This window comes from Colletotrichum jinshuiense, chromosome 4 (genome assembly GCF_051148585.1).
Source record: "Colletotrichum jinshuiense chromosome 4, complete sequence".
NCBI classification, from domain to species: Eukaryota; Fungi; Ascomycota; class Sordariomycetes; order Glomerellales; family Glomerellaceae; genus Colletotrichum; species Colletotrichum jinshuiense.
Window position 1 is genome coordinate 1,620,342 of NC_139311.1, and position 11,040 is coordinate 1,631,381.

Consider the following 11,040-nt stretch of genomic DNA (forward strand, 5'->3'; position numbering starts at 1 on the left):
AATGGTAGCAGTTGGTTATGATATAAAAGAAAGGCGTTGTGCTATGAAGTCATCGATGGCGCACGCAGAATAATAAGAAAAGAAGGCGGTTGATTGAACGCAGTACCGGGGTTCGGTGAAGGCGATGCGGGACCGGTACACGGCACGGTGGGGGGGAGGATTCGTCACCCGCGTTGGTGGCGGAGCTGCGTTGCTGATGAAGACGGTTGGGGCACCGGATCACCAACCCGACTAAGAGAAGAAAAAAGCGCGAAAAAAAGAGCAGTGAGCGCAAACGAGGGGGCGCAAATCCGGCAATTCGGAACTTTTAAGTCGGCGACCCGTGTATAATTGCCAACGAGGTGATGTCCAAGACCTAGCAAGCAGATGATGCTGTGGAAGCAGAGAGGAGCCAAGAAAGCAAAAGGGTGTTGTCAGTCGAACATGAGATGCAGTCTACTTTGTATCAAAGTCAAAAAAGCCGTCCTGTTCTAGGAATAGAAACAGCGCGGGCCATGGACAAGGCGGGAACTGACACTGCCAAGCGCCCCAGCTTGTCCAGATGGTCTCATCCAGTCGCAGGTGCTATCGTCGTCATGCTCTGCGGGCCATTAGACGGGGGGGTTGAAGGCAGGGTCCGGGGCGGTAGGTGTTTGGACGAGGCCGGGGGTAGTGAGCCCAGGAGTAGACTGCGTCGACTGAGCGGGAAGCGTTCCTTGATGAACGACACCCACTTAGTCACACTGAAGGGAAAGAGAGAACAAGGGGGATGTTGGCGGACTCCGTGTGAAAAAGCGAGTAAGCAGGTGCAAGACGAACGGATGCGCAAAAGGAACCCCGAGGGTCCTCGGCCGGGACGACCCCAGGGGAAAACATGCTCGACGACGGGATTAGATTCGTGCGACCAGCAATAGGAAGCTGCAGGTTACCAGGCAGTGAGCCATGACAGGCGGAGTCAAAGACGCGTGGCCGTGCTTGCCTTTCCGGCCGATACCTCCGTGTTCTGCCATTCTGGTGGCTCTCTCAACAGCGTGGGGGAGAAAAGGCTATGCCCCCCCGTCCTGTGTGGTAGTGAACTCCCACTTTCCCTCTGCAGTCGTCGGTGTTGCAGCGGGCAGGGATGACTGGATTATGAAACGAGAGCACGAGTGCCCCCGACCAACATCTGACACGGCTAGGACCTCAGAAATGCAATGGAACCCAACGACACCACGCAGAGACCAGCAAGAAGCCCTCGCTGGGATCTAAAATCCGACCCCAGACCAGCAGGGGCTGGAGGGAAAAGACTCCTTCTCTTTGTCCGGCGAACCGTCCACTGCCCTCCGTGAGGAAGACGAACGAGCGAGATGCAACCCCGAAAATTAGTGACACTCGACACACCTCACCAACAGTCCCCGGAGACACGCTGGTGCTGCCCGATGCCGCCTGAGCCGCATCGGCGTCACTTGAAAGGCTGTGCAGATCCCGTTTGCGTCCCTACATGTCGTGAATCGTAGCATCACACGCTAAAGGCTTGCGTAACGGGTGAGCAATCATCACGCCGACGAAGCCGATGGCCTTGCCACTCCGGAAGGACGGCGAGCAGGCCATTAAGAAGGCATGGGCAACTAATTGGAAGGCGAAAGAGAAAGGGAAAAAAAAAGAGGAGAGCATCCGTCGTCATCCATGTTCAATTCCCCTTCGTCTAAACCCCCCCAATCCCCAAATGCCGAGATCCGACGGCCGGGATGTGGCGTGTCCGGCCAGGAGTCTAAGTACCGGCGCTAAGAGTTGACCCAGCGGGCGAGGGCGATGACGAGGCGCGGGTTTCTCGACGCCTGTCTCTTTTATCTATTTATTCCTGACGGGCCCTTCCAAGTCCAACGGAGAGTGGCCGCGCGGACGAATGCGAGCAAAGAATGCCACCGTCAAATTCAAGACAACAACTGCCTGACAGCGCACCGCATCTGTGGTAGATCCTACCCCAGGGTTAGCATCGTCTCGCATCTGGCACCATCCTCTAACTCGCCCGCCGTTGCGTTTCCTTCACGGACGGGTAGGGGTGTCTGTCCTGCAGGAGATCTGCCAAAAGGATCATCTGCAACGGCATTCCCATTTCCCCTTGGACCGTGCGTGGCACCTCCAGTCACGTGGATAGACCATCTTCTCGAACTCGGAGTATTTATCACCCGTTCCGATTAGCACGCGGACTCCGTGTGGGTCACCGGGCACCGGTCCAGGCACCTGTCCACTTCCCGCTGTCATCCCGCATCGGTCTTGCTCCCTAGTCACCGTCACGAACCAATCACCACAACGGGAATGCCGTCTGCCTGGCAGCCCAAGATACCTCTGGCAGCACAATGCCAAGCTTCCAGCGTGCAACCCGTACCATGTACTTACACCGGACGGCTGGAGTTTCCAAGGTAAGCACGGTCTTGATTTATCCCGGTCCAGACAGCCCTACTGTCTCTGGGCGAGCGCGAGCGGGATAGCCAAGCCAAAGTAGCTGCGACAATTCATCGCGGGTGTGCCACGTTTCCATCCTTCGCGAATTCGACGTGAAATGATAGGCGGCCAAGAGGCTGGACCACGGCGTCTGCGTCCAGGCAACCGAGTAAAGTAGGGCGCCACACAAGAACAGCCGTAGGCCTCCCATGGAAGGAAAGTATAGAGACACGAGATATATGAAATATGTGAAATGCCCCTGGCGAGGCACCAACTACAAATCCTAATCAGATCAAACCCCTCTTTCCTCCACGTTCTTCCACCTCAGTAGCCCCAGCAAATGCAGTCCGTTCTCGTGTCACCCGCCGCCAAGATGGATGATATTGTCTTCGCAAGTATGGACCGCTGGTAGGCAAACCTGGTCTCATCCCCAAAAGGCCGCCGGTGCTAACCAGTCCCTTCCCCCTAGTCCGGCCTATTCCGTAAGCCCGCCTCCGTCCCTGTCAACAAAAAGGGGTGAACCTGTAGATAATAGTAAACGATAAGAAGAAGAAGAAGAATACTGACCCCACGCGATGAACCACAGTCCTTCTTCGGCGCAATGGGCTGCGCGGCCGCCATGATCTTTACCGTAATGGGCGCGGCCTACGGCACGGCCAAATCCGCCGCCGCTATCTTCGCCGCCGGCGTCCTCCGCCCGGAGCGCCTGATGCAGAACACGCTGTGCGCCGTCATGGCCCAGATCCTCGCCATCTACGGCCTGGTGTGCGCCGTCATCATCTCTGACAAGCTGCAGGAGAAGCAGGCTCTCCACACGAGCTTCCTCCAGCTCGGAGCCGGCATCAGCGTCGGCCTGTGTGGACTCGCGGCCGGTTTTTCCATCGGCGTCGTCGGTGACGCGGGAGGTAAAGTTCACCCACCAGTCACATGCAAATGATATTTAGTACGTGGATGTGGGTGTTGACGGTCGGCCAACAGTGCGAGCCACCAATCTGCAACCCCGCCTATACGTCGGCATGGTCCTCATTCTCATCTTCGCCGAGGTGCTGGGCCTCTATGGCCTCATCATCTCCATCCTTTTATTGACAAAGTCCACGGAGGCCGGCAAGTTCACCGACTGCACTGCGTTCTGAAGAGCAATGGTTGATCCACTCATCTCTCACATGCTTCAGTGTACGGCTCTGGTCCGAGAAGTACCTCGGGAGAGATTGTAATGTTTAATCAGGAAGTGGAAAGAATCATGGTAACTGTCTGAATTGAACGCCGGGTATTGCAGTCATCAAACACGCCTGCTCATGCGAGGGTACCGTACATGTACAAATAGATAATATGCGTCTAATGAGGTCCCCCGGTCTTTAGATCTTCCATTCGTTGAGGTTATCTTGCGGCGTAACAAACGGCTCATTAATCCTCTTGATGGCAAAGTCGCTGCAAAGAATGCTGCGTAGTGTTAGCACGAGATATTGAAGCGGGCAAAATAAAAACTCACCAGGCTGATGCCACCAAGGAATCCAACTCCGTAATCATGGCCTCCCTCTTCACCCCACTGACCAACCCCTTGCTGATCTGCACCTGAAGCTCTCTAATCCTCTTGCTCGTACCCACACCGGCTTGCTCCAGCACCCGCTTCCCCAGGCAGTCTGAATGGAAAGAATGCTGACAAGGGAAGACGAAGAACTGCCTGCTAAGAAGCGGCAGTCCGCAGACGTAGCACTTCTCCCCCGGCTCGACAATGGCGTACCGGTGATCCAGGGCCGCAATGTCGATCTTGATGTTCGTTGCCGTCTGGGAGGATTCATCCATCTCCTTCTTCAGCCCGTCGATGTTGCGGCTGTAATCTTCCAGAGCAGTGCAAATCTCCTCCTTGAAGTCGTCAATGACCACAAAGTCGGGGAAGAAGGGGATAAGGTCCTCGATCTTGAGCAGGTCACACCGCTTGAGGAAGTCGATGGCCGTCTTTATGCCGAGCGACTGAGAAATCACCTTGCGCGCCACAGCGAGCCAGAGCTTCTTCCGCAGAGACGGATTTGACATTGGACGGTCTGCGATCACTGACGCCAGCTCGACCTCATTGTGAGAGAGCGCCAGATCGACGGCCTGCAGGTACTGGCCCATGCTGGTGTAGATGTGGACGCATGACAGCGTCCGGTGATGTTGAATACACAGTCGAAGGGCAAAGTCTGGATCAAAGTTTGGCTCATCGCCCTGTGACTCGAGATACGACAACAATCCCGCCTCATCCTTCGAGGCGTGCGACGCGTATATCGAGACTAGTGTGTTGTGCACAGCCGAGTCCTTGGAGTTGAGTTGGTTGATAACATACTGCAGGTATCTGATGGCCTGGTTCTGCACCAGACTTCCCTCAAAATTGCGATTGTACTCTAGCAACGCGGGTATCAATTTGCGAGGCTTCAAGTCGGAATGGCGCATGAGAATCTCAACCAGGTCCGAGGCCACGTGCGTCATAAGCACAGTGCTGTACCTGTAGAAAACCTCTGGGTCGGTTTGCTTCTTGAGTACCGTCAAGACCTCAGGCCACCTCTCGCGCTGAACCCAGTACGAAAGCACGTAGTTGTAGTCATTGACTGCATTGGCAAAGTGCAGCAATTCCTGCTCCCGACCGTGGCTGCTGATCACGTCGTATACGGTCCGCCGGTCAAGGTCGGATTTGTACTTGTTGACAAACTCCTTGAACTCGTCTTGGACGGCCAGAAGTTGCTCCCTCGACTGTGCAGGGTTGAGGCCGTCTGCCAGTTCAGCCTGGGTGATGATTGTGTCGTCCAGCGAGTTGAGCCTCGCCATGAAAATCTCCACAAGCCAACTTGCAATCATGATCCTCTGCATGACCGCTGCCTTCTTCAGCGTTCCCAACTTGGCCAAGAGGTATTTTCGCAAGGCGTCAGGCTCGGCATTGTCGATAAAGGTAAGCGCTACCTCCTCAAACGGCTTGTTGCTGCGTCCGTACACCGAGGCAGCCTCCATGAACTGCCGTTTGGAAACTAGGTAATCGCCGTAAGAGGTAGCCACCGTCTCTCTTTGGGCTGGCGTTTTTGCGTGCTGCAATGCTGAGTCGAATTGCTGCAGCTTCAGCATAATCTGCCAGATATTACGGTCTTCGTCTCTGACGACGACTTCAAAGATTTCTTGAGCGGTGAACATCCAAAATGTGTTCTTTTGCAGGTCAACGGACAGGCTCACTGCTTTTTGTCCCGGATCCAGAACAATTTGGTCATATACCACCTCCCCAGTCAGACGATTCGTGGCGACCACGCGGCCTCCGATTAGGCTGACGATATGCCACTGCGTTAGCGCAATAGCCTCGATAAAGTCCACTGGAGCTCTGCGTTTGCCCGACACGTCAGACGAGCCAAGCTGCGAGCGAGGCAGCATGTTTGACTCGCTGAAAATCGTGCTGCCTTCCGCGCTGGAGGCAAGTTGCCCGTGGAAGACACCCTGCGCGGACAGCCATGCGTACGCTCTCTCATGAGTTTCATTCTCGTACGGATTCTGATCAGGCGGGTCCGGGGAGACTACCAGTGCCGAGACCGCAGCAGAAGACGAGCGTGACAGTTCGTGGATTGTCGGCTGCTCCGAGTCAAACAGCTTCGAGTATATCGAGCCCCCGCTGTCGTGTCCGCTTCCAGCCTTGCCAACTAGGTGGAACAGCCGGCCCTGCGTCGCAATCAACACCCGCCTCATGTCCGGCCGGCCGGGTAGCGTGTCTGCCCAGAGACCTGTGATCGGCCCATCGGGCAATTTATGCAAGTTCTTGAGCTTGATGTCCTTCTTGTAGAACTCCGAGGTCGTCTCGATGAAAGCCTCATAGATGTTGCCGTCAGAGGCGCCGAGCAGGATTTCGCGAGTCGAAGCCGTCGGTAGCGAGGGATTCCAGGCGACGCTTTCAATCGAGACGCCACGTAGGCGGGCTAGGGCTCGGGGGTGCTTGTGCTGAGAGTGGAGGTAGTAGTTCTCGCCGTTCGCCGTGCAGATAAGGAGGTGCGAAGCGGTCGGATCCAGGAACATGCGGCGAATGACGCCGATCTCTGTGGGTTTCTTGGGTAGGTCAATGTCTGATTGCACATGGTATTAGCATCGTCCCCGCGCGAGAAGGGGCACTGGCATCATCGTCGACTACTGACGACCCAACCACGCACCATCAATGTCCTCCGGTCTATTCAGATCAATGCGTAGGATGCGGCCGTTCGATAGCGCTAGAACGAGGACGTTGTTCGCGACCTGGGCGGCGACAAAGTCGGCGGCGATCGAGAACTGCAGCTGGACTCGTTCGACGACGAACATGGGCAACGCGGTGTCGTCCAGGTCGAGTACCCCGTTGCCGGCGGCAAAGCCGTCGGACGGGTTCAAAGCCATGATTGAGGGCTATAACGAGATCATGCAGTCATCGTCGCTCGGTTTTTGGTTCGTCACGAGTGTTGGCGAAGTCGCCCGCTGCAGTTGCGCATGGGAATGCAGCTCGTCGGAGGCTGGTGGTTGTGTTGATCGGTCGCTGTTGAATGAAGGATGACATAGGCAAGGAGCTTGGTCGGCCCCACTGCAACCTGGCAGAGGGAGCTACAGTGGCACGAGCGGTACGTATACGAAACCGTCGATGAGCTCCATTACCTACCTGGTCTGAGCTTGCTCGCATTGCTCTGCGTTACACGGCGGTTTTATTATTTGGGCGGGTTTCCTTCCAGTTTCTTTTCTTTTCCCCTTCTTTTTATTTATCTATTGTGACCTGAGACACTCGAGCTTCATTGGATAGATAAGCTGATAGATAGGGGTTTTGTGAATTGAAATGGCTACAAACTTTCATGCTGCCTTTAGCTTCCATTGCATGAGTGTGCCCTTCGACCCATCAAGGAATTCGACCCATCTCTTTGGCAGAGAGTATCCCCGCGACCGCGTCGATGATAACTTTTGTCCCCGTTTGCCCTATGAGTAATATACTGTAGAAGACTTGTAAGGCCAGATCGCGTGAAATATCACCAGCCCCCTCCGCCGGTGTGAAGTGCAATATATGCAGTAAACATGAAAATAAATCGTGCTCTGCCTAGAGTTATTCGTTACTCAGCTAGAGAATTACCGCCCCCTCCCCCACGAAACCTCATCGCAATCAAGCTACAGCCTCCGCTGTGGTGTTGTCGGCCGGCCCCTCACCTCCATGTCTGCTGTGGTTGTCCTCTTTCGCCGTATCGTCCGTCTCATCCGCATCCTCGGTGTATATTGGGTAAACCCTTGGCGGCGATGCTACACCCATTGGCTTCCTTCCGACCAGAACCCGGGCTTTGATAATTAAACCATGGGACTTGACAGGGTCCCTCGCCAAACGGGCCATCTCCCTAGCGACGTTATGGCATGCCGTCTTGACACGATCCGGGTCCCACCCCATGTACTTGGTGAGTGGTCGTAGGCATTCGGCCTCCAATCCGTCAATGCAGGCGATTAGCCACAGCTTTCCCTCACTCGCCTCGACATTGATGGGTATCATGTGTTCTGTTAGTTTGATGTCCGTGAAGCCGGCATCCGTCAACAGCTTCGGGTTCATGTGAGAAACACCTCTCGTCCGCCCAGACTTGATGCCCGCGATGGTCAAGTCTCTGGACAACTCGTGGATCTCAGAGGTAGGTGGGAATTCCGAGAGGAATTTCTTGAATCCTTGCTGATCATCCCATTCCAACAGCTCGATCCAACCGCCGGGCCTAATGATTTTGAAGGCCTCTTTGTAAATAAAATTCCAATCGGTGAAAGCCGCCATCATATGGCGGAAGTGCACCAAGTCGAACGAGTTGAGCTCGCGCTCCCATTCCAACTCGGCGTCATCGACCTCAAAGAAGCAATTCATCGGTATGGACGTGGGCGCGATGGCGGAAATGTCCGTGCCAATGACCTCGCAGTTTGGAAACTCGTCCGCCATGCCTATCGCCCATTCGCCAATGCCCGTGCCAACATCCAGTATTCTTTGCGGGTTCTCCAGCGGTACCGTGCTCAGCTTGCCGTCGAAAACATGAAGGTATACCCGGTGAACCAAGCTCATGCGACACATTTCCCACTCGTCATTCGGTAGGTGATAATGCGACCCGCAGTACCGACGGCCGTTCTCCCACTGGTAGTCCAGTTCCCGCTCCATAAACGACCGTGTTGATGACCTGCAAAGTTGCCCTAGTCAGCCAGTGTTGGTTAGACAGCAGCTCGGTGCCATACTCACATGTCCATATGATTTGGCGACGTCATATAAGGCATTTCCGTTCGGTGCGACTCGCTCGGTCGAGGGTAGTGGCTCGGCGCAAACACGGAAAAGTTGTCATCGTCGTCCATCTCCATCTCCTCCTCCTCTTCCGAGTTCCACTCTTCGTCAGCCTCGAGAACGCCATGCGACCCCTCCTCGGTGCCCATGACGCTTGTCATGTCGGTAGCGGTGCTCTCGCTTTCGCGCATTCCGCTCGACAGACCGTCGCTCGAGTGCGACGCGAGTTCGTCGGTGGTCGACATGCTGGACGAGACGCCCTGGGCGGGGTCTTGCCGTGTGCTAGTTCCCTTCCGCTTCTTGGTGCGCCGCTTCTTGGCCATGGGCGGCGGCCGTGACCCGTTGTCTGTGCCACCCGCTGTCGAGGTCCTACCGCAATCTTGAATTTCCCAGTCGGCGGTACCGGAATATCATGTCATAACCCGCGACAGGAAAATGGGGAGCGATGCCCAGCAGGCGAGCAAATAACCGGCGGTCGAGGTGGTATTTTCAATAAAGGGGCAGGTGGATTCGCCGAACCCACGAAGCAAGAAGGGCGGGCGCTTTCGAATTTGGGACAAATCCCGGCCGTCGGGCGGTCGGCCGATGGTTGTGATGACTCGGGGAGGGAAGCGGATCAAAGTCTCTTTGGAATAGAAGGAGAAGCCGGGGAGGCGACACAGACAAAAGAGCGAACAAGAACGAGTGCGGTAGAGCGGGAGAATGCTGAAGGAGATCTGGTGGGAGACTTGGGGGGGGAGACGTTTTGAGGATAATCAGGCGACGACTTTGTCAGTCAGTCGGGTAGGATTAACACTGAAGAGGAATGGCTGCTCCGGGGGAGGCGTCCTAGTGTGGTGACTGTGGCCAGTGCATACTGCGCAGGATCCTGACAGGTGCCGGGATGGGACGTGGGAACCGCAAGGACGCTGTTGATGGGTTGGAAGGGCGGACGGGGGGTAACTGGGCCCTGGGGTGGAGATCGACCGGTCAAGGGTCTTGCCTTTTGGCTCTTTTGGAGCAGTTTTGGACAGCGGCAGAGGCCGTGGGTGTTGCCGTTGAGATATCCGGCATATTGCAAGAGCCCGACAGGAGGCAAGGTGACATCCGGCTGGCTCGAGATGACATGAAGCGAGCTTGATTGGAATAGAAATAGAAGTGGGTGGCGGTTCGCCAAAGAGAGACGAGTGGCCATGTCTTTAAAACGGCGTCTTAATGGAGGTGGTGCGGCCATAGAGTGCGACTCATGGGTCTGGATTTCGACCCTGTTCTGCGCCGAAGGTGTAGGTAGGGACATGATATGCAAGGTCTATCTGTAATTTTGAGGACAAAAGTAAAGAAAGGTGCTGCAATTAGACACCAAACAAAATCTAGAAGGGCGCAGTCGGCGCAGTCGGAAGATGCATTGGAATGCAGTAACCCCCCGCCCCCCTTTCAACCGCATGCTTCTCGCTGCAGAGAAAGCCCAGAAAGAGCGCCGATTCGATTATTGTCCTCGTTGGCACGACCCGACAAACATTGCAGGAACGAAAGCTACTGCAGACGGTCCCAGCTTCCTACTCTGCAGTGTGCTACTATGTATGTAGTATGCACGATGGCACGGATTGTATTTGTTCGCTTCCTTGGGATGTGCACTTCGTGTCCAGGCCCAAGGGCGAGGGACACCCCCCGCCGTTGCAAGCGTCGGGGCTTCCCTCCCCGGCTGTATGCCCCCAACAGGCTGCTGACTCTGTCATTCTGGTTGGTCCGGGTCCCGGGGGTGCTGGGCCCGATTGTGGACTCGCCGGGTCCCCCGCTCATTGCCCAGAAAACGCTCAAGGGGGCAGCACCATCGTCCGCCAACTGTGAACAGACTCAGTCAGCCAGTTGTTCGGCCCAAATAATCTAACAAGGGCAGGGCAAGGGACCTACGGGAGAGAGAGTGTGTGTGTCTTCAGTGCGAGCCATCATGTCCGCTGCAGAAGTGGCCCCCCTGGCACTTGGGTTCCAACAGCTCCGGCCGGGCATCAAAGTCCCCAGTTCCCTCGACAAGGTTCCGATAGGAGAGAGCAACAGTCCGATGCTACGGCTTGCATCTGGGAAACGAGCAGCGACGCGACAGTTGGAAGAAAAAAAAAGGAGCAACACCGGTACCGAGTAGAGCGAGCCCCTCCACGCCAGGTCCAACCCCCGATTCGAGTCCTATGTCGGGACGACTGACCCGTCTGCGCGGTACCCAAAAACAAAACGAAGTGGAACCAAATACCACCTGCATACAGAGTAGGCCGAGGCCCTTCTTTGCCAATTTAAAATCTACGACGGCGCGAGGGGGGAAAAGCAAATATGGCTTGCGCGCAATGGAGGGGCTATTGAACGATAGCACGCAGCCTGGAACCAAACAACGCGGCAGAGTCTTGAGAATAGGTGCCGGG

The 11,040-nt window shown here is 55.7% G+C and overlaps 3 protein-coding genes across 3 annotated transcripts; 1 reads left to right on the forward strand and 2 right to left on the reverse strand.

Moving 5' to 3' along the window:
• Positions 1 to 2,743: 2,743 nt before the first annotated feature.
• Positions 2,744 to 3,536, forward strand: EsH8_IV_000413 (V-type proton ATPase proteolipid subunit; the record flags this gene model as incomplete). Its single annotated transcript, XM_083265303.1, has 4 exons — positions 2,744 to 2,811; positions 2,873 to 2,885; positions 2,990 to 3,308; positions 3,382 to 3,536. 4 exons carry the CDS (start codon positions 2,744 to 2,746, stop codon positions 3,534 to 3,536), a joined length of 555 nt encoding a protein of 184 aa, XP_083124198.1.
• A 222-nt stretch (positions 3,537 to 3,758) lies between these two features.
• EsH8_IV_000414 (tethering complex subunit PEP3) lies at positions 3,759 to 6,774 on the reverse strand (the record flags this gene model as incomplete). The annotated part of the gene is made up of 3 exons (XM_083265304.1): positions 3,759 to 3,843; positions 3,893 to 6,473; positions 6,558 to 6,774. 3 exons carry the CDS (start codon positions 6,772 to 6,774, stop codon positions 3,759 to 3,761), a joined length of 2,883 nt encoding a protein of 960 aa, XP_083124199.1.
• A 745-nt stretch (positions 6,775 to 7,519) lies between these two features.
• On the reverse strand, positions 7,520 to 8,973 carry EsH8_IV_000415 (S-adenosyl-L-methionine-dependent methyltransferase; the record flags this gene model as incomplete). The annotated part of the gene is made up of 2 exons (XM_083265305.1): positions 7,520 to 8,552; positions 8,612 to 8,973. The coding sequence occupies 2 exons, from the start codon at positions 8,971 to 8,973 to the stop codon at positions 7,520 to 7,522; spliced, it is 1,395 nt and encodes a 464-aa protein (XP_083124200.1).
• Between the last annotated feature and the right edge of the window lie 2,067 nt (positions 8,974 to 11,040).